The 26,938-nt window shown below is 37.3% G+C and overlaps 1 protein-coding gene across 1 annotated transcript in view; it reads right to left on the reverse strand.

Moving 5' to 3' along the window:
- CABCOCO1 (ciliary associated calcium binding coiled-coil 1) overlaps positions 1 to 23,616 on the reverse strand; it is a 40,491-nt gene extending 16,875 nt beyond the window's left edge. The window contains exons 1-4 of the mRNA XM_088526323.1: positions 23,511 to 23,616; positions 20,817 to 20,986; positions 17,444 to 17,588; positions 13,889 to 13,961 (exon numbers count right to left, since the gene is read on the reverse strand). Coding sequence (XP_088382449.1) covers positions 13,889 to 13,961; positions 17,444 to 17,588; positions 20,817 to 20,886 — 288 coding nt within the window. The 5' untranslated portion in view covers positions 20,887 to 20,986; positions 23,511 to 23,616. The remainder of the gene's footprint in view (positions 1 to 13,888; positions 13,962 to 17,443; positions 17,589 to 20,816; positions 20,987 to 23,510) is intronic.
- Positions 23,617 to 26,938: the final 3,322 nt, after the last annotated feature.

Raw genomic sequence — 26,938 nt, forward strand, 5'->3', positions numbered from 1 at the left:
CTTCAAGGGTATAGACGCTTGAAGTATGCAAGTCACAAGGGCTAAAGGATGCCAGGAACAAAGCAAATCAAACCAGTGTTGTTTATTTTCATATTTTATCCACAAACTCTTTTACCTCTCTCTCAACTCTCTCATCCTATTTCCCTTCTTACTAGCAAAACATTTTTAAGAGAGCTTATTAATATAGAACTGCTTATATTACACTTTTGCTTGCCTTCATAGATTCTAGTAAGCAAAACCACTTTGGAAAGGGCAAGGGCTCTTTTGTAACAGCTGAAGTCCTTATTTCACTAAAATCCATGCAGGTTGACCACAGACACATGGGTCCAATCTCGATGCGTATTTCAAAACAAAAACATCAAAACATAGGAAGAAAGACACAGCTGTGGAACAAAACCTTTCAAATCTCATTTGTTCATACAACAAAAAGGAAAAACAAGACCCTTTTTACCTTAATAGACAAAGGCAACTTACTATATTTTGACAACTACACGTGAAATGGCTAACAAAAATCACTGCCACGGTACACATGCTCTTTCCTCCAAACATGACTAATCTTCTTACAGGTCTCACAGAAAGGGATCACATCCCTGAAAGGCAACTACCTCTCCAGAGGTAACAAGAGTAACACTGCACAACTGATCAAAAGAGAGCACCTCATCCAAGTCCATCTGCTGGTGCCCGACCCTGGCAGGCTGTAATCACTCCCTTGCAAGCGGGCAGGACACATCGCTGCTCGCATCTTTATGCTGCCATTTATCCACCTGAGGCAACAACAAGGTCAGGATATCAGTTTTACATCTTGCAATGAACCTGTTGCGTAGTACCTAGTAGCAACAAACTGGGTTTGCTGGTCATCAAACCATTTCCTACAACACCTGACTTTTCCTTGGATCCATCTCGACTTAGTTTTAACCAAGCTCAACTCCATGAAATGGAGTGAGACCAAGCAGGGCAGCTACAACCTTTTTACCACTTCCAGGCTGAAGAATGAATACGGCCCTCAGGACTGCAAGCAGGGGCAGAGGGGAGCCTGGTAGATCGGATGCTTCCCAATTGCTCCTCCTTTACAGACCTCTGCACTAGTCCTACCCCTTTTCCTGTAATTAGGCTGCTTGTACCTTTTTCCTTTTCTCAGTTGACACCACAGCCTCATTTCACATATGTTAGGAAGCAGCAGTCGGATGTTAACTTTATCCTTAATGATGTGTGCTTGAACCTACGACCTTCAAGTTAAATGCTCCATGGATCTTTAGCATTCCCTTGATATTCCTGGTCTTGTTATTTGTCTAGTTTTATAAACAAAACCTGTGTGCAAAAGGAATGCTTACTACTACACTTACTACTATCATTATCCTGCTGTGGCAGTAGGCTGCACTGAAAAAATATGAATTATAAAGTGCATAGGTTAGTAAAATTTAAATCAAGCAAATGTTTAATATTAAGCCATTTCATCTATTTGCAAAGTTTGGCAAATTTATTACAAAGCACTGAAATTGCACTTCTAGCCCTAGGCTTGCAATGTTGGAGCCTGCCTGATTAATGCAATTAAAAGAACAGCATAACTCAAAATGTGTTAAAAATTAAATATATGTGGCCTTATTGTTTACTTCTGACTGACAAATGATTTCTGGCTAAAAATTCACACTACTTAATACCTGACAAGTTGTTAAAGCACATCTCCTTTCTCTTGCTGTGCTTATGATCAAAAGAAGAGGTTAAATGCAGCAATAAACAAATAAATCAGGGAATTCTATTTTTGCTCACAGTGGCGCTTAGTTCCCCCATCTCAGTTTTACAATAAGCAGGAGCTGCTAAAGAGGTGGAAAGCCTCATGGCAGGAGAGCCTTGAGCCTGAGAAAGGAAGGCAAATGATTCCTCAGACAGTCCCCTCCTCCCTTCCATAGCCACAAAGTGTCCCGTTGGCAAGACGCTCCTCTCCCAAAGCCAGGCCCCAGCTGACAGGAGAGGTGTGGAGATGTGCAGCTCGAGAGGCCCGCACGGAGGAACGCCCCGCGGCGCAGGGCTAGCAAGCCTGGCCACGCAAACACTGCCAGGGGCTGCTTGTGGGACGGTGGCGAGTCTGCGGCCACCGAGTGGCACGGCCAGTGTGCCAAGGAATCCCAGAGGTCCACGAGGCAGATTTTAACATGGTGGAAATTTAATATTCTTCACTCTAAAAGCAGCCAGAAAGCTTACTTATGCTGCAGAAGCTGCCTGCGTGTCTCTGTTTTCTCCTGCAGCAAATCTGCATTTTCCTTCAGTCGGTATACTGATCAGCAGCCCCTCCCAGGACAGGAGATGGGAAGCAAATGAAAAAATTAAAACAAGTTGGCAAATGTACCTATATATGCATATTTCATGTTAACACAGTTATGCTTTTGAAATTACGGCAACAGCAACAGAATTCTGCTGCTGTGATCATAGATAATCAAAGAGAAGGGAAAAAAGCCAGTGCTAAAATATTTTCAAAGGTATGAAAGTCTTTACTGTTGTGTAATTTTAATTTACTTGCCATTACTTGAAATTTCCTTCGTCTGTGTGATTAGAATTTAAATGTGCTCAAAGTATATTAACAAATATAATTTCTGTTATATTGCAGAAATACAGCAGCAATCTTTCCCTTAATATTGAAAATTAAATAGGCTCTTAATTTACTGCTGAAAACAGAAAGCAAAATTAGTAAATATGTTCTGAATAAGAAGCCTTATTCAGGAATGAACTGTAAGATGAACTAACATAGCACCTTCTGCTCTCCCTAGCATACACACCATTGCTGCCAGCAGTAAGTGAAGCACAGACATTATAGCCTTCTTATGGGCCACGCTATGTGTTTGTCCTAAAGTTTCCTTCTCCAAAATGTCCTTAATTTTCACATTCAAGATATCATTGGTGAGGAGAGGTCAATATTCCTCAAACATAAAATTCCATAAAATTAATAGTCTCTAGGTAGCTCAAGAATAAAATGGGTCTATCCCGGGAGCTGCTAGAGCCAGTGTGACGGGCAGGTCAAGAGCAGCCGAAACGCTCCCTGCGCCAGGGCTCGCCGCGGCTGCGTCGCGCGCGCCGAGCACACCGCGCATGGGCACCCGCACTTGTTCCCCCACCACGTGGATTCTGCTGGACGCGACACGCAGAAACCTCTAGGTAACACAAACTCACACAAATTTCAGCCAGTTGCAGTTTTGCTTGTTAACAGTCATGCTGCCTTTTCTTTACACTCCACCCTTTCTACCCCAATCATATTAGGTAGAAAGAGGAAAGGGAAAATTATGAAAAAAATCTAATTGTCTTTTTCTGTACAAGCTGGAGTTACGTACACCTATCTGATTAAACAATTACTTTTATTTTTGAATTTGGTAGTACATTAACAGACAAGCGCTAAGAGAGAAAGCGGGTTGCCTTTGTAATTGGTATTTACTCACTGCAAGGCAGAATGAGATCTTTTCACGTTAGTCTGCAAAGCAGTAACTATATTCAAAACAGCAAACAAGCAGTGAAAATTTATAGTGCCTAATTCCCAGTTCCCAGAGCAACCCACCCTCTCCCATTTACTATGCCATGCCTTAGTGGCCGTTGTCTAACGCACAGTCTGTACTTTCCTATTTCCTCAATAAGCTCCCTTGCCAGAGTATTCTAGTCCATACTGTTTCCTGCTTATTAGTTTCTGTAATGTTCCCTCTACTCTGAAAGAAAAAAAATAATCCAAGTTCTCATTTTATCTTTCGCTTGTAAAATATTAAGATTCCCCTAGTCTGTCAGACTTCTAAAGCTTGTCTATTATCTGTCACTTGTATCTGAAATTAATAAAGTCTAACTGTGCTGCATGTTTTTTCCCAGTTGCTCTGATTTTGATTATACACAATAATTTGTAATTTAAATTCACAGAAAATCTGCCAAAATAGCAATGCGTTTTTGTTGTCAGTATTAAAGACTTGGGCTTTATGACTCTGTTAGCAAAGCCCTGTATTTTGCACTCATTACATAATTCCAGGAATGCTTGGACTGACCAATTGCTTCTAATAATTTGATTATGCAACCTTTTCCTTTTATTATTTACCCATTTAATAGAGGAGGTCAATCAGAACAAAGAGCTTATTAAATATACTACAATAAAAAAGTCTGAATAGCAACGGTAGGAACTGGAGTCAAACCAGCAGCAGTCAGGAAGCAGGGAGATAAGCCTGAAACCCCGTCTCGCACTTCTGCTATTGCGCTGGGCTCTGCCAAGGTTCCCAAGAAAAGGGAATTATTTTTACATTTCAGAAGTAACTCTGAAAGTCACATGGCAAGTGTAGCAGAAAGAGACAAACAGGAAACCTTTATTATGGGCAAAATGAGTACCATTAGGCCCCTTGCTTTCATTTTGACAATTTCTTGACCTCTCACACAAAATTTGATTATTAGATAGAAAAGAATGGATCTTGAAGGTAAGACTCAAGCTACATACCAATATGTGTGCACCCAACAATAAACTCATGGTCCGTCTCAAAATAAACATGCAATGACGTTTGTAGAATTCCCACAGGAGGGCACTACAAAGCATCACTGGTAGGAGTTTATTGTTTTTCTAATAAACAAGAAAGAAAAAAAAAAAAGACAAATAAGTAGCAACTCAGCCTCTAGCCATCAATTTTAACAGTAAAGTTAAAAATTAAAAATAGTCTCCAGTAACAAGACTAACTGAGGGTAAAACTTTTAAATACCTTATTTGAAGGATATTCATTACAGGTAATTTAACATTTCTCCACACGTTCATCTCCAGCTACACCTAACTGCTAGAGAACACACAAAACTGACAAATACCTCCCTTAGAACAAAGGAAAATCAACGAGGCCCCTAAATGCATAACAGATAGAAAGAAAAATGATAAATGAGTGTCAGGAATAACAAAAAACCTCTAGGGAGATATTCAAAGTGTAACAAACATCAAGGAACACCCCTATTACTTCTTTCTACTATTTATTAAACAAGACTAACACATGGGGCCTAGATTCGTTCTCAACGGTGTACATATTGTCAATGAGCCTTTATTCACAACACACAACATTCACTGTGTCTAACGGCACAGACCTGCACTGCACCCCTCAGTGCCTGAAACAGGCCCACAGCCTTGACAGAACTGAACACAGGGACAACACAACTCTACCAGGAATCCAACACCAAGAAAACAGACTAATACATGTATTAGCAGGGGTAAAGGATGTAAAATGTTCTGTGCTGCAAGAACACCATTTTCTACAGTATGGAATGTTCATGGAGAATATTCATACAGATGCTCACCATCTGATCATCTCTCAAGGTCAGCCAAAGATTCTGCCCATTCTTACTCGCAAGGGACAGTCAACACTAGATTAAAAGGGGAAGAATTCCTCCTTGATAGTTTGTAGTCAGTCAAGATGAAACTCAGGATTACTTGACTACTAAATTTTCAATATTACAATGGGATGTCAAGCCACAAATAGTTCAGGTGAATCTGAGAGACAGTGACAATGCACAAAGCTCATTACAGCTAATGAAGGCCACCAAACAACCTGTTTCCCAAGCAGAGGACCAGACGACAGCGAAAAGGGACTGGAGGGAAAGCAGAAGGGGAAAGAGGTGGAAGTTGCTCACTCTCCTTCTGCTCCGCTGCTAAGAGGCTGTAAATGACTCCTGCTTCTGCTTTAAATGGACGGAGAAACCGTAGAAGACCTTGGTCACGGTCCCCTTCCCTCTAATCAGCATTGGCCGTATAGAGAGAGGAGCACACTTGAAGGGCACCAAGCTCTCCTCCTGACACTATTTGGCCCCATATTTTTGGTGCACATAAAAATGCTGCAGGATATATTCAGACTCTCAGGAAAGAATCAAGCGTTACACTTTGGATTAAGTCCATTCCTTTGCCAAATGTCTTCCCCAAGTAAATCTTAACTAAAGCTTATTTTGAATGATTATACTGAACCTCAGTGGTGCATACATCTTCCAAAAATCGGAGAAGAAGAGTTTCATACAGCAAATAGAAATGTTGAAGAAAACAGCTGTTTAGTTAATTTTCTATTTATACAGCTGGGACCTTAGGAAGTCCAGTCATCTGTAAATTTAGTAAGCAAGGTTAATGAATGTGAAGAATTACCATTTTCTCAATGAAAAAAAAAAACAGTAAAATTAGAAGGCAGCTCTCCCCTATACGTCTTTCTCAGCTCCATTCCACATACGCATGCAAACCTCCCCCGCAACCCTCAAGTACCAAGTAACTAGAGAAGATTCTTCACAGACAGATACAATTTATAACAAAGACAGGAAAAGGCAACCCTAACTCAGGGCTTGCTGCCCTTCCTATAAAGTTCACCTCCTCAGCAAGGAAAAGCAGAGAATAATTTGTTTGGTTTTGTACTCAACTCCTTTTTCTTTTATTGTAAAAAGTTTCCATTGTCCTTTTATGTTTTGATTGTTGAGCAAGTTTAAAGACTTGCCAAATAGCCCTAGATTGTTAACAGACCACCACTATTTAGCTTCGAATACTAAAAAAAAATATAAAGGCACAGTTCACATTAATATTCTATGCCCTCATTTTATTTATTATCTTTTCTTTGAAATTTAAACAATCTTCCTAGCTAAGGTTTATTAAAAGTAAGCTTAAGCAGCAATATAAGTTACTTCACACACCAACCATATACCCGATAAAACTCAGCTTTCTAATTAGTAACACTGCATTTTGCTGAGCTTAGCATATATAGAGGGAATCAGAATAACATTTTATGAATTAAATATGCAAACACATCAGAATCAATGTTAAGTGTAAAAATGCTTTATGTTGTACCTTATAACAAGTCATAAACTTCAAGGTGAAATTAGAAAACGCGAACTTTCCGGTGCATTTTAAAAAGGGACTTTAAAGGAATGTAAAATTTGTCTATTATTAAGACTTTGAATATGTTTACCCTCTTTTTATAACAGCAAACAACAGGATAAAACTGTTATCAACATACATATTGATCATAAATCATTACAGTAAAAAAAAAACCTCTGCTATTATTTATATGAGGAAGGTCAAAAATTTATTCATAAAATCAGTATAAATTCGAATCACCTGTTGGGACCCATTTCCCATGAAATATCACATCACTAGTTCATTCCACACACACTTCCATGAACTCAGTTTAACCTGTAATAAGATGAAAAGCAGTGGATAGAGGGTACAAGAGCAGTTGTTCACTGTGAAGTTGTAAAAAGTTTTTCGTTGTTCTCTGCCTCCCTAGTTTTACCTGCCAATTAGTAAAAAGCACAATGGAAATTTTTGAGATGGGGCAATTTCTCTTGCAAACCGAACAGTCACTGGTAAGCCATTTCATACTGGATCAGCAAATACCCAAAAGGTACCTGCTGGCAAACAACTATGGCTAAATTTGTACCCAAATATATGCGAAACAGTGTCTTCTTGAGTCTTAACACTTTGACACATGGCCTGTTACGCGGAAAATTTTAACATAAAGAATACTACTGTCCACATGTTGGAAAGGGATGATTTAAATAAAATGTGTCTTTTAGGGGTGGATTTCTCACAAGCATTATTTGTTGAATTGACCAAAGAATGAGAAGGGTGTTTGCCCATTACCTTCTACCAGCGTTCCAGCAAACTCCCGCCAGCTCCTCAGCAGCTTTCTTGCCTGGCTCTTCCGACCCGGCTCGGCGCCGGCATCCCGAGGCCGCAGCTTCCCTGCCCACAAGCCTTGCAGGCTGCCGAGGGCAGCTCTCGAGCCCTGCAGCCCGCGGGCCTCGTACCCCACACGGCCCAGGCGGGAGCTGCGGGGGGCGTCGAGAGGGCGGCTTCGGAGCAAGGGAGGTGACAGCGGGCAGTGGAGAGCAGCAGGTCTGCCCAGGGAGCTAATATTCAGTGAAACCCATGAAACCAAACCGCAAGATCTCCGAATGTCCTCTGAAACAGAATTACTGATATTTGCCTGACTCCTGTTATTTTGTTACAAACTGATCAAGTAAAACAACAAGAACTCCTAGAGAGCATCATCACAGTAAGCTATTTAGGATTAATAGAAAGGTAAAACAAAATTCATATTTATTAGCCTGCCCTCAGGCACTTTGCTTAACCATTGTAAAATCTTCTTAGATCAATATATTTCTCCCAATCTCACTGTCTTCCATTAAAAGTTACACACATCCATACTAAGCAAATATTGATTTATGAATTTTTTTTTTTTTTTTTTTACATATGTTACAGTCTCTGATACAGCAGTTAGTCATCTGGCTCTTACAACATTCTGACGAAGAACAGAAACACACTGGCAATAATATACTGCCTATCCTTCCAGCCAAAGCCTACAATTCCAGATAACTGCTGTTATCAGTATTGTATATATTTACATATACATAACATACACTTACCAAGCCACTTTCTAAATATAAAATTAAAAAAGACCACATCTGTGTATATATTAATACCCAAATAGATCTAGAAATGTTTTACCACCAATAATTTCAATTTCTTTTTCCTCTCTCTTATATTTAACATCATACAATCATAAATGCAATGCTTTATAACTGCATTATCAGAGACAAAAAGTTATAATGAGCTTCAAAAATTATTCTTGCTCTTGTGTCTTTAGCTTTTCTTCCTCCAGGGCACAGAGCAGTCTGCGCCAGTCACTTTTCAGTTTAACTCTATGTGTGTGAACACATAGAGTTAACTCTATGTGTGTGAACTCTATGTGTGTGAACTGAAATAAAATTACCTAAGTGCATAAAATGAGGCACTTGTTTAAACACTGGTTGGGTCAGAGCCCTGGTGCTCCGCATGTCAGCTATTCTCCAGTTACAGCATCAAACTTCAAGATCAAAAGCCCGAATATCAGTTATTTTTGCCACTGAAAACTGCTGGCTCTCCAACTGCTTACTTCAGTAATCCAGTCTTAGGCACTACGCACTTCTGTAACAGACATCAAGAATTTTCCCTCTGACATCAAAGACCCAAATACTAGTTTGCTAGTTTTAAACATTCATAATTGTAACATACTGAATTTATGGCTAAAGCTGTAGTTTTGATCTCCATAGAAGGCAAGACTTGAGAACATTTTCTGAAGAAAAATATAGATAAGAATATGGAAATAAAGAAAAAATAGGGTACCAGGCAACGCTGGTTTATGAATGTTATGCTATGCCGGGACTACTTTTGCAGTTTATTTAACATGGGAACCAATTTTCTAGGCAACATGAGAGATGTAGTCAAACCATGAGAGGAATAGTATGCCATATATTTGGGACTGAATGATCTTGAACAATACTCAATCTCATATTCAATAATATAAATTGTGAAGTGACATTGTTGGAACAAAATTTTAAAAGCCTGCTGTGTACTGGGACTACATCAGTTGGAAAAGACAATAACCTAAAAGCAGCAGCAGAATAGGAGGCCTGCTAGGAGACAGCCACATGATACATCTATGAGATGTGTGACTGATTCTAAGATGCCTGATGTCGAATATCCCCTGCAGAGACAAAGAAAGCAGTCTTGGCATCGTGCAGGGCTCTCCTCTCACCTCAGCAACAGTATTAGGTGCAGTTTGGTCATTTATTAGCAAAGAAAATCAATTTAAAGTGAAACAAAAGGCCCAGAGAATGAGTAGAAGATAATATGTAAGAAAGAATGTACATAAGAAAAGCTTATCCTAAAAGTGGATATTGAAGATGATTGGCTTTTTTAATTTAGTGTTAGTTTAGCTAAATGAAGGCTGACAGTAAGATTGCCGTCTCTGTACACTGGAAAAGTAAACACGCAGGATAGAAAAAGGAACTAAAGGTCAACACTAGCACAAATTGGCACAAGAACATGTGCACACAAGCTTGTCATGAATACATTTAGGCTGGAAATTAAAAAGTTCTCTAGCTGTTGCTGAAATCAGGCTCCAGGGTGGCTTTTCAACTGAAACAGCAGAGACAAGCAAGCTAACTGCTTTTAAGTTGGTGTTTGACAAGTTTCTGATGAGGATTATGAGAGATGTTTGCCTATGAGACGAAGGGACAATTGCAGAGGTCCCTTCTAGTTTTGTGCTCTTACTTCCTTCAAATTAAGTCTTGATGTCTTTGCCATGGTGATATTTAGCAAACAAAGCCACACAAAATCAACTCAGTGGTTTTTAAGCATTACAAATATTTGAAACCATCCGGCTTTGAAAAGCATGCACTCCATTAGCTGGGGAAGGAGTCTCTAGCGTGAACTGATATGCTTACAGAAATGTTCTGCTTTCCTGCACCTTCAAAATGCAGTTCGCAAGAAATCACTGACTGAATTGCTTTAAAAATGATTTTGATTAACCAATCAAGCTGTGCAACACCTAATAGGGATCATATATCAAAGTAAAGTCCCAGACTTCAGGTCTTTTACCACTGGAAGAAAGGTATATTACTCTATTAGTTTATTAGTATATTCTTCCCATCCACCCCCTTAAATTCAAACACAGAAGGAATTTTGTTCAAACTTGAAGAAAAATAAATAAATAAAAAGAAAAGCCACATTTGGACAAAGACCAGGCATAGTCCAAAAGCTTAATGTTTCAGAAAGTAAGCAGCACATGGAAACAAGGCATTAATGGAAACTATTCTGGAACTCTTAAGAACGGGGAACGATATCTAATAACAGCTATAATATTGAATGTGCACTGCCATTAAACTTAATCTTCAGTATTTTTATTGCAACCTGACCCACTACGACATCTCTAAAGAAAATTACATTGTATATGACTACTTCAAAAAGTCAAACTTAGCAAGTCTTCTGGGCCATAAAATAGCAGATTACTCCATCAGGCTGGCTAAAGTAACTAGGAATAAAACTAGATTTACCAACCACATTATTTTTATTAGGAAATGTTTCAAAGCAGACATAATCCCAGAAGACTTTAGCCTGATTCCATCCAAAAATACACAACAGAGGGCATCAAAAACATGAACTGCAGTATAAGGCACAATTTGTAAATGTGAGGAAAAAAAAAAGATGCATTGTAATATATCATGCCCTCAAAGCAAAGTAAATTAACTGAACATAGAAACAGAAAATAATAAAAACATCTACACAAATCATGTATTAGCAGTTTAAACCTTTTTATAAGACCTGACATGGGTTAATGGGAATTGCTCTATTGAATCCCTGCATATCAAGATGTAGTCTGCACTCCCATTTGCTTTCTTTGAATGTGCAGGGTAACACAGGTGTGCTAAATCACAGCTAGAGAGTAAATCTCCAGAACTGACAAAAGGAATAAACAGCAGCTTCAACAGCAGCGTTCTTGGAGAACCCCGGTGTGGTAGCAGTACCTACATTTTATTTTGGATCGTGGTCACAGCACAGCTGAAGTGCTGTTTCCTCTGTAATGGTTCTGAATGTGAGGAACCTCTCAATAATGCTAACAGAAAGCAAGCAAAACATTTGCTCAGCAATCTTAGCACTTTTCTGTAATTCCTTGTACCATCAGGTTTTCTAACAGGTACTCCTGCATATATAATACAGAGGTCTTTGCAGATCTGGAGTGAAGGAGAAGTAAGGGATTTGATAGCTGAAAAGGCAAGTCTTAAATTTTAAAGACTGCCAAACCAGGTTAGGTGTATGATGTGTGTTTTATCATCTAACCAAGCAGTCATGTCTTTCAGTTTTAACCTTTTTTCCTAGGCAATATGAACACCTCAGGCAGTTTGATTTAAAGGCTTTAGCTAAAGCTAAAATATATTTATATTAGCCAGGCATTTTTTGCTTTCTGTTCTTTTAATACTTAAATATTATCTGTACTTTACAAAGCTGGTTCTATTATGCTAGCTGTATCATACTAAGAATAGTGATCAGACTGTGATGGTTCACTAATTATCTGCCATTTTTAAGTAACTTAAATTTTGTTAGCAGGCATGACCACAGATATTGTATGCATAATCTAGCTTGGTTCTGAGTCATTTCCCTTCTCTTGTCTGATTTTATTTCACACAGGAAACAACAGGGTCATTTAGAAGTAACTGCAGTGAAAGATCAAAAAGAAAATCTGATTGAGAACACTGTATAAATGTCTGCACTAGAGAAAAAGCAAAATTCAATAGGTTTATAACCCGTTGCATTAAATTTTCTCTGGAAAACACATACCGTGGCTTCTCCAAAAGAATATCCATTACAACACTAAGTACTACTTTTATTAGTTGTAGCTGCATATATTTTAAGGAACAGGTCTTGTCATTAAACTATTGGACTTTTCTTTGGTAAGTAGTAATTTCACCACACACGGAACACAAATTTATTTCGCCATACATGGAGCACTCAGTGAGCTAAAGTCTTATTGAAGAACAGTTTATCACCCCATCTAAATAAATCCACATAAAAGATAAGCATTGATTTTACTGGATATGGCAGTATAACTGCACAAATTGAAGAGCATCTACCTTGGGACTTCAGAATACAAAATGGACTTATTACACTGAACTGGCACTTAGGCAGTAATTGGCTTTAAGAGAGTTATGGTTAAAAATGGTCCTGACTGTGTTAGGGATGGCTCTAATTTGTGAATTGTTCCCTGGATGGATCTTCACAGCCAATGCACAGCCGTGCATCCCCCTCCCAGCCCGCGTGGCCAGCACACGCAGGGGGCAGGCAGGGAGGGCAGGCATTTGCTGGTGCCTGGGCAGCTGTGGAGTTGCACACTGACTGCTTCCTGCTCGCTTCCCAGAACAGACCTTAGCCACCAGGAAGTGGGTTTAAGAAAACACAAAGACATTTCTTTTAAGCTGGTCTAAAATGGTAAAACAGTTTACCCAGATTGGCATAAGAAATTACTTAACTAAGGCCTCATAAAAATAATTTCATCAATTAGGAAGTGATAACCAACCAGTGTTATTATTAGTTTATACAGAAAGAAAACAAACCACTATACTAAGGTTGAAGCCCTGCTCTGTGTAGGTAATGACAGCTTTGTCACTGATTCTATGTAGCAAGAATTTTACCTCAACTTACAAATGATAAGAATAAATTCCAAAATATTTGCCTCCTCTTCAAAAAATATATTTCCAAAGTTTAATTCAGCTGTTCAGAAGCCACATATCCTTTATAAACTCCCAGTTTAAAGGGTAGATCATAAAATCAAATGTACTAATTTCCCTGTACACTGAAAAACTAAAATGCCATTAAAAAAAAAAAAAAAAAGACTGTGCTTCTCAGAGTAACAAGTTGTTTCCTAGCATACATTATAAAAGTGACTCTTTTTTGATTTATTGTAAAATATATTCTCAGTAACCATAGTCTGTCCAAAGGGAGGTTTGCTGAACTGAATCTGTTCATTTGATTACAGATCACTTCTTGAGACAATGCATCTTCTTACCTATTTTTTTCACATACTACTTGGAATACCTGGCAAGGTTTTATAATCAAGCCAAACAACTGTTTTTAACCAAATGTCTTCTAATTGCTGAATTTCTATTTACTTGTTTCTGAATAATCAGCATAATAAAACGCTGGTAGCTGCAGGGGAAACAAAACCCGTACCTACAAATACTTACATAAATGTTAGGACTGTGGCCTAGGCTTGATACATAACTCTTTCAGATTTTGATTATTGACCTGGAAGCATACTCAGAGTCATGAATTGCTAACTCAAATTACATGCACCAACTTAAAAATACATACATGAGATATTCTTGATTTAACACAACTACCATCTTAGCCAAGGAATGCATTTATACGTCTTTGAAATCCAAAATTCAATTTCAATATGAGGACATTAATTTGTATTCTTTAATCTGCTATTTTATGCTGTTATTAGTGGAGTAATGTCGACACGAAGTTGCTTTGAGCAAGACAAAACATACAACACAGTGCATTCATTAGATAACTCTGCAACCATGAGTCCCATCTATACAGAAAACTTACCTCCTTACTTATCACACATTCTTCTCTAGGAGTATGGAAAAGATATTCATACAGTTTATAGGGTTGAAATAAGCTGCAAAACAAGAGAAAAATGTATTAGTACTGCAGCAAAACAAAACTTAACTAATTCTCCAGCAGGGTGGCATTCCAAATGTTAAGAAGAAATGCTTGTTTTAACTGCAGCTACAATTTGCCTAATATTAATTTACGGGATTTATTGCTAGATAGCTACACATACCACATTACACTTCAAAATACGCACACTCAATTACTGAAATTGAATTCTGAGAAGGCTAAAAGTCCTACTCTGAAAAAAGTTATTCCTGAAGCACTTACACCAGGATACTTAAGGCTTTAATACTGGTAACACTAGACAAGGAGGAAACAAATTGCAATGCAGCTTTCAGATTCTAGGATGGGCTACTAGTCTACTAAGCAAGTCTCACCTTGGAACAAGAAAGCAAAGAATAGAAGTTTGTTTGTTTGCTCTTTTCCCTCTCAAAATCAGTTTCAGAACCAGCACATTATTTTCTTAAATACAGATTTTTCTGGTGCTTATTTTAAAACTACATAAATGCAAGGGGAAAAGGAGACTGTTAGGTGGAGGAAAAGAGGTGCTTTTCTTAAAAAAAAAAAAAAAGGGGGGGGGGAATGAAAAAAGGAACCCCCTGCTTGAGGTCAGCTTTCTTCAGCAATTATAAGCACAGTAGATTGGCAGAAATTCAGACTGACAGACTACATAAAATGAGAACACAACATCGAGTTTTGCATATTACAACAAAAAAAACTTTATCAACTGCCTAAAATACCTATCTTCTTAAAATATGTCTTTCTTTCTCTTTCACATGTTTTAAATAATTATTGTTTAAATTATCGTTTATTAAAAAACAAATCTGATTACTAACTTGCCTAAGAAATTTGACCACCACTGATAACAAGTTCCCTTACCCCAAACTCAATCACACAGGCAATGAATTTAAGTCACATTATTTGCCACTTCTTTTGCTGTAGATTTTTATACGGGCACATGACCAAAGGATTCTTCCATGTTTCGGTGGAGAGGTAGGAACTATGTTTACACAGACCTCAAAATTTATCTGAAAATGACTCAGACCAATTTAAGAAAATACATGACTCCCTGCACACACTTGCCTATTTCCTGGTAATACTGTAACAGCGATTATTTGAAAAGACAAAAAATATTTTATTATCACAGTCCTACGAACAATGATATATATCTTTCAAATCGTTTTGATAGAAGTTAACATTTTGAACTTTTTTCTTTTATTCCTGTGCTTTGGAAAGAAGTCAGACTGACAGCACCAGAAAATCTCTTCTTCCCCTTAGAACCTTAAAACATGTTCTTTATGTACTATGTTAGATTCTTTACAGACTATGTTAGATGCACAAATACTGTTTTCACAAACACAAATCATTATTTATGGCAGTTCTGAACACGTCTGTTAACAGAAGTCTGTTTGACCTGACACACTTAAATAATACACTGAATATTAAGGAAGGAATTCCTCCAGTTAATCAAATCACATAAATTACACGATCTTAGTATGTAGTTTGAAACAAAAGCATATTTTTCTTTCTTCTATAAGGTTTATACAATGTGCTTTTTGATCTTCTTGTTCATATCTGTTAGGAACAATTAACAGATTCTGTGCCAATATTTTTTAGCAATTGCACAAAAGTAATTGTACTTATGCAAGTAAGATTTTTAAGAATAGGGCATCTTATGATGTCATATGAGAATCTGAAGATGATTAACATTGACATATCTCCTTAGCTCCAGTGCTTCCTGAGAGAAAATGTCAAGAGATATGTTGATGTGTGTTTGCCCAAGGAGACAAGATAAAAAGATGATAACTGTCACCTTTCACCAAATCTGAAGGCATCATTACAGTTGCTGCACAGTTTGTCCCAACGTTAAGCGTTTGTCCCCATTTCCATTATAAATCCCACAGGTTTATCACTCACCTGTAAAAATGTGATCTGAAGCATGTCACACTAGCTTGAACAGGGAAAGAAAAAGCTAGAGGTCTATCATTTAAAATTTTAAAAAGTGGAGAATTAGAACAAATATTGAAGCAATGTATTGTATTGTATTAAATACAATATAATTTGTATTGAAATAAAATGCACTCACCTATTTCTGAGTTCATAACGTTCAAAATAGACACAAAAACTGTGCTGATTCAGTTCTTTATTTATAAAAAAATTATATGACTGAAATAGGGATTGTATAAACTCAATATATATGATAAACTCCAGTGTATGTTTAAATATTCATGAACTTGTAACAGCATGCACTTGTTACAAGTTGAGCAGAATCTGAACATAAAATTACACATAGCCAGGATAATATCTGCTGATAGAGTCCTGTACCCTGATTATATTCCCATTGAGTTAATACTTCAGTGGTAGCAGGGCAGAGCACCTAATCTCTTTGATCAAATCCTTACCACTGGGAAGGCCTTAATTCATACACGAGATCCTTAACAATACATACTTTACATAAGAACCACAGAGATCCTATTTGGAAGGACGATTTGTTTCATATACATATATAATAGTCACAGACAGGGAAAGGAAAAGTTAAAGCAGAGTGAGACATCTTAAAGCCAAGTTTCATTTAAGTTTAGGGGTGGTATCAGGTAGAACTTTGGTTTGCCTTGTACAGACATCTGAGGTTTGGAGAGATGTTCTCATTTCATTTTACTTTCCACTAAAAAGATTAAAAAAAAAAAAAAAAGAGAGAGAGAGAGAGAAAGAGAGAACAGGGAAAAACAGACACACACATTTTATAGCCCAGAGAAACCACCACCTAGCATGGGTTAAACACTCAGTTCAAAACTGCAAGTATCCTAAACCAGGATGCAACTGGCCACTGTAATATTTGTCTGTCTTTAAGAAGTAACACGTTTCTGCATCCAAGCAAACACTCTCAAATACTTTTTGATGTGTTAAACTACTCCTAGCAAAAGAATAGTCAGAAAACTCCCAACCATTCTACATATGGATCAATAATGACATAATCACCTAACTCATTCTTTATGCCTCTCTGTCACACTCTCCCTCTAGCACTAGTATTCAGGTCAGGAAAGGGGCTGAATGGTATACATCTAGCATAGCACATAAGCATACATTAGCAAAGTATCTCTTCCATTTCCCATCTCTTCTTGCCCCTGGCATACCCAAGTGGAAACAGTGTACAGTCACTGTTATAATTATGATGTGTCAGTGGAGAGAAGTCTATATATTCCACTGGATTGTCGAGACTTTATACAGAGATACATGACAGGCTGCTATCCAACTACCATTTTTACTAAGTAATTTAATTAATGCTATTTGCATCTCTTCTTGCGTCTGAGACCTGTCTCAAGAGACTTCTTCAAATAGGTGCTGCATTTCTGCTGTCTTTGAAATGCAATCATTTTGTTTTGGTACAGTATGAACATATTCAACTAAATCATTTTAACTCACTATGTAATACTTCCTACAGTACAAAATAATTAGAATAAGAAGTAATTGACCCTGAGGTAATACCTGATATTCAAGTAATCAATGATTGCTTTGGCTTGCTCAACATTGAAGAAAAACAAGTCACCACTTTCTTCTGAACGGGTTCCTCCTATCCCGGCCATTGTTCTTCCAAGTTCTTTTATGTTATCGCCTAATGTCATATGTTTGTCTGCAAAGTAATCCAGAAGAACAAAAACTAAGCATAAGTCTGACAGATTTTGCTTAGCACAAAGAAGTTATAAGACTTCCTTAAGCTACATTGTGAGTCACGCAAAAACTTAAAAATAGCAGCCAAATATTTTTGCCTTTTGTTATTATTGTTATCAATAAAATGTGTGTTCCTGTTCCATCACAAAATCACTGATGGAGTCTCACAATCTAAGGACTGCAATGATGGATGTATATGATGCTCCTGATTGATTCTTTACCTATACAGAGATAATCAAAGGCAGAATAGCAGGTAATTTTGAGGTATATAGTATGATTATCTTTAAAATAAATGTTTATGAATTGTAGAAGACCTTCCTTCTGACCTAGTCCCTTGCAACGTCAACCAGTAACACCAGAACAGATATTAAAAAGGGTAACCATTAATTTTTTAAGTGCTTATGGTCATAATTAAACTGAATTATGCTTAATATTCTGCATGCATCATCGAACAGTGGGAGATTTTTGCAAGCCTGAAGAAGCTAATTACTTTATATTTCCACTCTGGAAATCAAAGCCAAATGCTAAACCAGCTTGGAACTAAAATTTAAATTGTTTTCATAAACTGGCTTGACAAAGAGGAAAAATATAGTAGCATTTGTTGAACCTTCTGTTTAAAAAGAGAGGCTTCATCTTCCTGATTTGTATTCAGTGTGTGCTATCACTATGGCTATGGTGAAATTAGAAAAAAGTTAAGAACACTATTTCCTTGTTCTTTTTAAATCTCAAAAATATAGAGTAGAAAACGGGGAAATACCTACCAGCAGTGAAATAGACTTACTTGTCTTATTGTTTTAATTCTCTACTGATCTGCTCCTTGGATCTTTGTACAGAAAACAAATTAAAAAAAGTGTACAAGATCCTGATCTTTATCGTTTTGTCCTTTAGTAGCACAGCAATCAAAACCCTGAAAATTTCTTTCTTTTTTTTTTTTTTTTTTCCAGTAACAGAGGCAATGCAATATAAATAACCATAACGGAAGAAGTAGGAAATAGAGAGAACATGGAGAAAATAGAAACCATAGGAAATGAGAAATAGAACCAGAAATATCACATCTAGTGGGGAACTAAAGCCAGAGAACAAGACCATGAGTAGCCACAAAACCCAGTGCCAGTTCCTTTCTCCCGCTGGTCCAAATTTCCTCCTTCCTGTCCCCAACAGATTTTCAGTCCCAAATGCGCCTGTCAGGATGTCTGTCATAGCACTTCTGTGTGGTAGGGCAGGAGCACATTATCTTCAATGTAGAGAAGTAAACCAAATCACAGAAATAATTCATCCTGGCTCCTTAGCTGTTATCCTGTTCCTGTACCATTACCAGTTATTCTCATCCTGTTCCATTTTCTTCCCTAGAAATCCTCGTCCAGGCAGCAATGATTCTTCAGTTTCCATCTGTTTCTCTTCAGCCGATCAACCACAACCTCTAACTTCCTAAATCTCAGTTTTCCTCTCTCCTCAGCAGTCTCAAATGAGCTTCCACTTCCCTCCTTGTCTAAATTCATTCTTCCCGTTCCATGCTGTTATGACTGTTATGTTCAAATCAGCTAACTTTTCCAGGTTGCTTGGGTCCAGTGCAGGGAAGGGGAAGGAAACTGTCATTAAAATTACTGAAGATATTAGCTTTTTGCTGTTACTTTCAGTGTTTGGTCTTGCAGCTTACATGAGCTGAGAACGTAATTACAAGGAAATTCATCTCAGCCCCAGGGTATAGCATGCCTTATAAGATGGATTATTTGGGAAATGTGGCTGTGAACAAATCTAAGAAGTCTCCTGTAAGCATTTACAAGCTGCATTTTCTTTCTACAAAAGTCATGTATCCTAGCCAAATCTAAATGGATTTTCACAGGACAGCAAAAAGTAAATTCGCAGTCCTTGCTTTACTTCAAAGCATAGGGGTATTAGAACTCCATGCCAGGATCATTTTACATGCACAAAATAATATGTATTTTTTCACATTGCTTCTGGCTGGAAGCCCATTTCACTGTTTTAGTTTAAACTTATATGTTAAAATTAAGCAGGGGCAGGCCCTGCCATGGAAAATTTTGCTTAAAGAGTTAAAGTTTGGCAAAGCTTTATGCCACTAAGATCACGTTCCTGAAAAACACCAGTTAGCTTTAATAATCAGTTGTGCTACCATCCTGTCTGGTACACAAGCATTACACGTAGTCTAATAAAACTGATGTCTGACATGTTTCCATTCTCCTCCATTGCTGCACTAACACAACTAGCATATGCTAAGATACTTTTCACCGGAGACAGGAAGGACAACTGGAATTCCAATGATCATAAAGCACGTACACGGTCTGTCAAAATTCCAAGTCAAAAAGCCCTTGAATTAAATTGCAATGAAAGAATATAACCTCTATTATGAGTTTGATTTTAAATATTCATCTTCCCCTTTGAATGGAACCACTGAGTCCTCTCACTCTTCCTCTGGGATGGCCTTTTCTCGACGTACTCACCTTCAAAGTGAATGTTAAGCAAGCATTGTGATCTCTGAAAAGGGCTTTTGAGAGGATGCTCCTACAATTTTTATGGCTATTTTGTTCCCAGTAGATCAAAGATACATACTTTGCAGCAAATATTTTCGGAAGCACAAGAGCTACAGCCCTTTTATTGTTGTTTTTCATCTTTGGCAGTAATGCCAGTTTACTTCCATCACCAGTCTTTAGTTAACCTATATATTTTGTGCCAGGAGTGCAGCATTTGGCATAAAGCTGCCCAAGAGTTCACCTCCAAGGATAAAATAAATGTAATTCACCTGCTGTAATGCTACAGGATGTACTGAATATCTTAAACAGCAGAGAAATGTGCCTGAGGCTAGAGTGAACCAGTCAGTGAATGCGCTGGATTTGGAGTTTAAGAGTTCCCTGCTCTCACTCTACTGCAATTATTATTTATTTTATCATAGCCTCGATAAAGTCTATTCAGAGCCTGGTCCTCTCGCACCATGTACTGTACAAAGAACAAGGAAAATTCTGCTAAACAGACTATGTTCCCTTCTAATCAAAGCTTTATGTTAGTCAAGAAGAATTATTATCAGGTACAAGTTATGGTGTGCCAACCTTCAAGAGGAATAAATAAACCATTTTACAATTACTTGTAATTAAAAATCATTCCACTAAAATGACTGGAAGACGCTCTTGTCTTCTACTTCAGATATTTTTATTTTATAATTTTCAATTATACTTACCACTGAGGTTCTCCAAAAGGAAATTTAACAGACCCATGAATCCTGTGAGTTGTTCATGACTGAAGTTCATTTCTTTAGCCCACCAAAATCCTGAGGTATAATAATCTAGCAAAATAGCTTCCTTCAACGATGTTTTTAATTGTTTAAAATTCAGGAATTCTTCCAGCTTTCTAACAAGAAATAGCAGATAACAAAATACTGAAATTAAAAACACAGTTATAGATTCCAAAGGGGAACTTGGCCTCCTTGCAGTTATATTTATAATCATATCTGCAACATTTTCTGGATACAAGAGTTCATGATCAGAGGACAATCTGCCAACTGGAAGAAATAAATAGACCCCTGTAACTCTTCAAAGGGTGTTATTTAAGTGTTAAAATGCAACCAAGGAATTAACAAACATGAAATAAAAAATTCAAAGAAAAATGTACATTCTGAAGAACTTATATTTGAAAAATCATGCAAATAATACAGTATAAAATTATTTAAATAGCTAAAGTAAGATGTTTAAATTCCACTTTCATAATTTAGACTTTTCAAAAAGAGTTTCATCTTTTCTTATTAGCACACTTTTGAAATTCTTCAGTAAATTTAAAAGGTAGTGAGAAAAATACATTCCCTTTAGGGGGATCATGCTGTTGCCAGCATATTTACCTATACTCTGACCAAACACAGCACTAATAATCACTTTTATTATTACATAATCTTTTCTGCATAAGATTACAGAGGAACAGGTCTAGTGCTTAAGCTTGCAGTTCTTGCAATGTAACTTCAGCTGGGTCTCATGTAGCTGAATTTTGCATTAAACCAGTCCCTGGCTTCTTAACTAACCTGATGATACAGGTTCCAGTTGTGGTTACAGTTTCTCCTTACCTTAGAAAGAGCTAAACTTATTTTTTTCTCCCCCCTGCTTCTTATTCCTTCCTAATAAAAAGTATTTATCTCAAATCCACTTATCGGTAACTGTCAGTTTTTCAGGATTTTCCCCAAACCAATAGAAATTTATTGTTAAATAAGTTTTTTCTTTTTAAATTAAAGGCTCAATAGCTAACAAAGTAAAAAGAATAATCTAATCAGTTTTGTTTAAAACATGTATTCCTTTGTTCTGACAAATTTGCACAGCTGTACAATGCAAAACACTTAACTCTGCACTGAAACAGAGGTGGAATGTGGCCAGCTGAACTTGCCACGGTTTGAAATAGTCCATATCCTCTCTTTCTGAGGCTTCTGCCAACTCTGTTTTCATAATCTTCTAAGGGATTTACATTTTTCTGGTGCTGCTAAAAATGCCAATACTGATCTTTTCAATATTTGGTAAGACGTACCACTGACAACTGGATCTATAAATGATTGGGAAATGATGGGTGCTTCAGACTTCCCCATCACTTGGATTGCTATTTTCTCCGTCATGAAAGGTGCTCAAGTGCTATGGAGATGAAGAGCAGTATAAAGCTCCAGGACATATTGGAACACAGGACATTAAAATTCCCTTACTCTATTAGATTTTTTATTCTGGTTTTATATCCCTTTCTGCAGCCTTCAAACTCCTCTTGTGTATAAAAATGATGCACTGTGGTGAACTAAAAAAATTTCATGGATCTAAAATGCTTATAGTGCAAGAAATACCTTGCAAACATCCTCCTTTCAGTTAGACGTAGCATATACTTTAAGATCCATTTGCATGGTTTTTGTGTGTATACGGACACACACAAATATACAACTATATATGTGATCCACTGAGATTAAGAAAAAACATATGATCTTCCATTTTTTTCCTTTTTAATATAAATGAGAAAATTTAACAAGCAATTTTGCCACTCAACAGATTTTAGAAGCCAGTGAGTTCTATGCTTCTGTCTGCATTAAAATGGGAGGCCTATCATGGAAGGGAAATGAGTAAGCGAAAAAGATATTTCACCTTATTCTTATCTAATGGGGGGAAACTCCCTTTCCAGTTTAAAAAAAATATAATCATCCCATCAGGCAAAGAACTTTTTCTCAAAACAAATATAAATAGGAAGAATAAAATATTTTTCATGAATTTTATTTTCTATTAAATTTTTCATTTATCCAGAATGGCCATAGTGTGTGTTTTGGTTATTTTTCCCAAAGTAATTAAGAAGACCAGAATTTCCTACTGGAGACAAGTGCTGCTAAATTATATTAGGACTTCTGAATATACCATTCTTAGAATTCAAGTCTAGGGTTTTCAGTTTAAATGACTTGGGTGGTATTTCTGGCCTCTTAAATTTAGATATTACTACTGTTACTTACAATAATAAGACAGTGTTGCTAAAGGAAAGACATCATGGACTTACCTCACTAATCTTTGGCTGCCTCCTTTTTCCCTCAGTGCACCATAATGGCTACCTACTCATATGTTCTTAAAGGTCTCTGAAATTTTAAAGCCTTTCTGATTTTTTTATTCTGACATATTATTACAGTAAAGATTTATACAAACACTAAATGTATTAGCAAGATCCTGAGATAATGGTTCTTTACATTTATTCTCTATTTTTATTCAAGAATCCTATCTTTCACAGCATTTTTAAAAATCCTGAGTGATACAACTGACAATCAATTAAGGACCAACATCAGAAGCAAAATCTAAAAATGCTCTACAGTTTTTATTTCACTCATTTCTAATTAGTTCTAATCAATTCTAGTTTTAATGCTGTTATCATTGTCACTTACTTTTGAACTCCTTCAATATTTTCTTCTGACAGAGCACTAATTTGGGAGACAGAAAGAAATGTCCATCGTGCAGTCTTTCCATTTGCAGCATCCTGATCTTGTGGTTCTTCCTGCACACATACACACACACATATACTACAATTATGAACATAATTGTAAAAGGTTTATTTTGCTATACCAGCAAGTTGTCAAAATAACATCTTGATTTCCAAGATGTACAGAAGAAATCAATTCAATGAATACAAAAAAGAGAATGCACTATGATTTAACGTCAGCAACACCATGCTCCAACACATTCTTGCCCAGAGAAAAGCAAGGGAGATACATGGAAAATAGCATTATTCTCTTAGATTGATGTGGGAATATAGTGACATATTATGTGCAGCACAAGATTAAATACATTTGTAAACAAAAAGAATAAAAATATACAGGTGCGGAAGATGCATGAATGTAGATTTGATTGACATGATGCCAAATTGCACAATGTCTGAATTTTAAAATCAGTTTCTGTTTCATCTAAGATACTATGAATACACATACACAATACCACACAACTTGCACTGCACCTTGGACTCCTTAATCACATTACCCCATTTTAAAAAAATGATGTTTACCCTTAGTCTTTTCCCTATACAAAGTCCCAGGTGTTTGCTGCAATACAATGCTTATACAGACAAAAACTTGACATGATTTTTTCAGGGAAGGTGTATGTGAAATACAGAAAGCAGTTCCTTATAAAAAGTATAAGTATGCAATGCAATAGAAGTTACATGAACAAATAATGCAATCATCTTACTAAATAAAATGTGATAAAGTGTTGGTTTTTGTATGCATCACAGACCAAATACATGTAGTAAAACATTTGATCATGGATGTCAGCAGGAAATCTATGAAAGGAAATAAAAGATAAACAAAATAATAGATAAATAAGTGTTTTATGGAGTTTAATAGATTTTCAACAGAATTTTATGGAAAATGTAGACAATAAAGTAAGATGTCAAAACACATTGTAAAATCATCATCTGTAAAGATTCTCAACATTACATTTAACAGCTATCAAATAATTTCTCTGCTGCTAAAATGATGTGCTGCTGATAATGGCTATCAGTAGCTAGCTGGGATGAAGTGATTATGTTCAAGGTGTAATCTCAGAGAAAGTCACACAAAGTACAGCATCATTTGAGCAACTCTGTGCCCTCATGCACAAGTTTCAATCTAATAATAATATTATCAAAGAAAAAAAAGTCAAAAGCCTTGCAAAGTTTTAAAAAAGGAAATGATTTCACCAAATCCTTGTATTCAAGTTGGGACTTTACAGGCCAGATGGGTGGACTACTAGAAGAATGAAAACCTGCGTCATCAGGCTCAAAGGATAGATCCCCTGATAATCTCCTGAGGTTTGTGAGCTACTTGGAGGCTGGTTACCGGGTAAGTTCCACAGGGGTTTGTCGGGGGATCAAGCCTGTTTTACTCCTTTATTCCGGACCAGCAGGAGCTGGAACATGCTCTTGTCACGTTTGAGGATGAGACCAAAGGGGAAGGTGCACTCAATATCTCTGAGGGCACAACACCACGCAGAGGTACCCAGACACGCTGAAGGAACGGGACAACAGGAGCTTCAGGAAATTCCACAATTCCCATAAAGGACCTGAGGGTCCTGGTGGAGAGTAGGCTAAACATAAGCTAGACACAACACAAAAACCTGTACTCATAGCAGGAGCATTTTTGTACCTGTGGGTCCAGATAAATGACTGCATGGACAGAGAGGTATAGCGAGATGAAGCATGCAGAATAAGGTTTTTAGGTCAGCTACAGGGAGATTTCCTTACGCGAGCTAAGTTTTGAGACTGAGAAGCGCCGCTCTGCACTGCCAATCAGCTAATGATAATCAGCTAGTAAAGGCCGAGGAGAGAGCAGAGCCGCCAGGAAAGCTACACTGCTCCCCCTGCTGCTGCCCATCGCAGGAGACGCTGTGCTTCGGGGGCGCGAACTGCACCCCTGCAGAAGGAGCAAAGAACATGGGATCTAGTGGACAGACTTTTCTTTATTAACCAGCGGAGTCCTTTCACACGGACTTTAAAATGGAATAAGTACTGCTCCCAAAGTCTCAGATACAATGTCTCATCAGGGCAGAAGGGATGAAGCAAATGAAAGCTTCCTTCAGAGTTAGCAGCATGACATTAGTTTGCTTTTGTTTTTAATAGCAATAATGCATGCAGCATGCAAAGAAATACTCCTACAACAGTAATGTTGATGTAATTGAAGCTGCATGCTCCAGTTAGATAAACAAACAAGTAGCTTGGTGTACTAAAATTATGTAATTATTGAAAAACAGTTTTTGAGTAATTAGTAAAAATATTAATGCTTTCCTGAAGCGAGCAGCAGTGTTACAAATTCATTAAATAAAGGATTCTTTGGAAGCAGTGAAAGCCAAGCTTAAAAGCTTAAAAGCTGATGCTTCAGAAATTGAACTAACAGCAATTATTTCTTGCAGAACGTCCAACTTATATAATGGTGTTAAATGACATAAGTAGCCTATAAGCAGTGTATGACTCATCAGCCAGCCCACATCTTACTGATCCTAGTTTGTAAGGCAATACCTTAACTTTATACAGGGACCACCCCAAATGGACTTCACTGGCACAGCATGAGAAATTTTGCAATGTATTGGAAAGAAAAGCATAAGAAAGTTCAAGGCAAAATGCTTTTGTTCTTATCAAGTTTCTTCCAGCTTTTTTTCTGTGCTTGCAAGCCAGCTGTAAGCCCTGGCAAGAGTCTCATCCCTGCCCTAAGCTGAGCACCTGCAAGAAACACTCCTCCACAGAGCACATCCCAGTCGCAGCCCTGCAAAGCAGGAGGACATGAAAAACCTTCTCTCCTACTTACTGGGTCCCTTGCTCCAAGGAACAAGTTCCTAGGCAAATAGCTGCGTGTTCTGGAAAGCCATTTTTGACCTAACTCCCTAGAATTTGTACAAATTCCTCACCCTTCTTTGAAAGGTAGGAGGCAAAGCTCATCATCAAAAGCTTTTGAAAACAGGTATTTGCTCTTGCCTCCAGTATGCACCTGGCCAACTTTTGTATGAAGCTAAATAACCTACATGGCATCAACTCTGCACCCACACTAAGGCTCATCTTCTGCTTAAGTCCTAGTATAATAATCCAATATTATTATGCCAATATATTAAGCCATATAGGATTACATGAACTTATTTAAAATAACTCCAAGTGCTTTTCACACAGTCAACTACAATTTCTTTCAACAGCACTGGAAACATTCTGGAATACAAACTAAAGCTTTGAGTTTTTAACTTAAAAGATCCTCAAGCCATTGTAACAATAACTGCAGATCAGGCTCTGCAATGGAAAATTGCATCTCAAATTCCAAGATAAACATACCAAGGTGCAGCTTCCTTTGGAGCACACTTC

The sequence above is a fragment of the Tinamus guttatus genome, unplaced genomic scaffold, assembly GCF_059628265.1.
Source record: "Tinamus guttatus ecotype Peru unplaced genomic scaffold, ASM5962826v1 Tinamus_guttatus_pri_ptg000246l, whole genome shotgun sequence".
NCBI lineage: Eukaryota > Metazoa > Chordata > Aves > Tinamiformes > Tinamidae > Tinamus > Tinamus guttatus.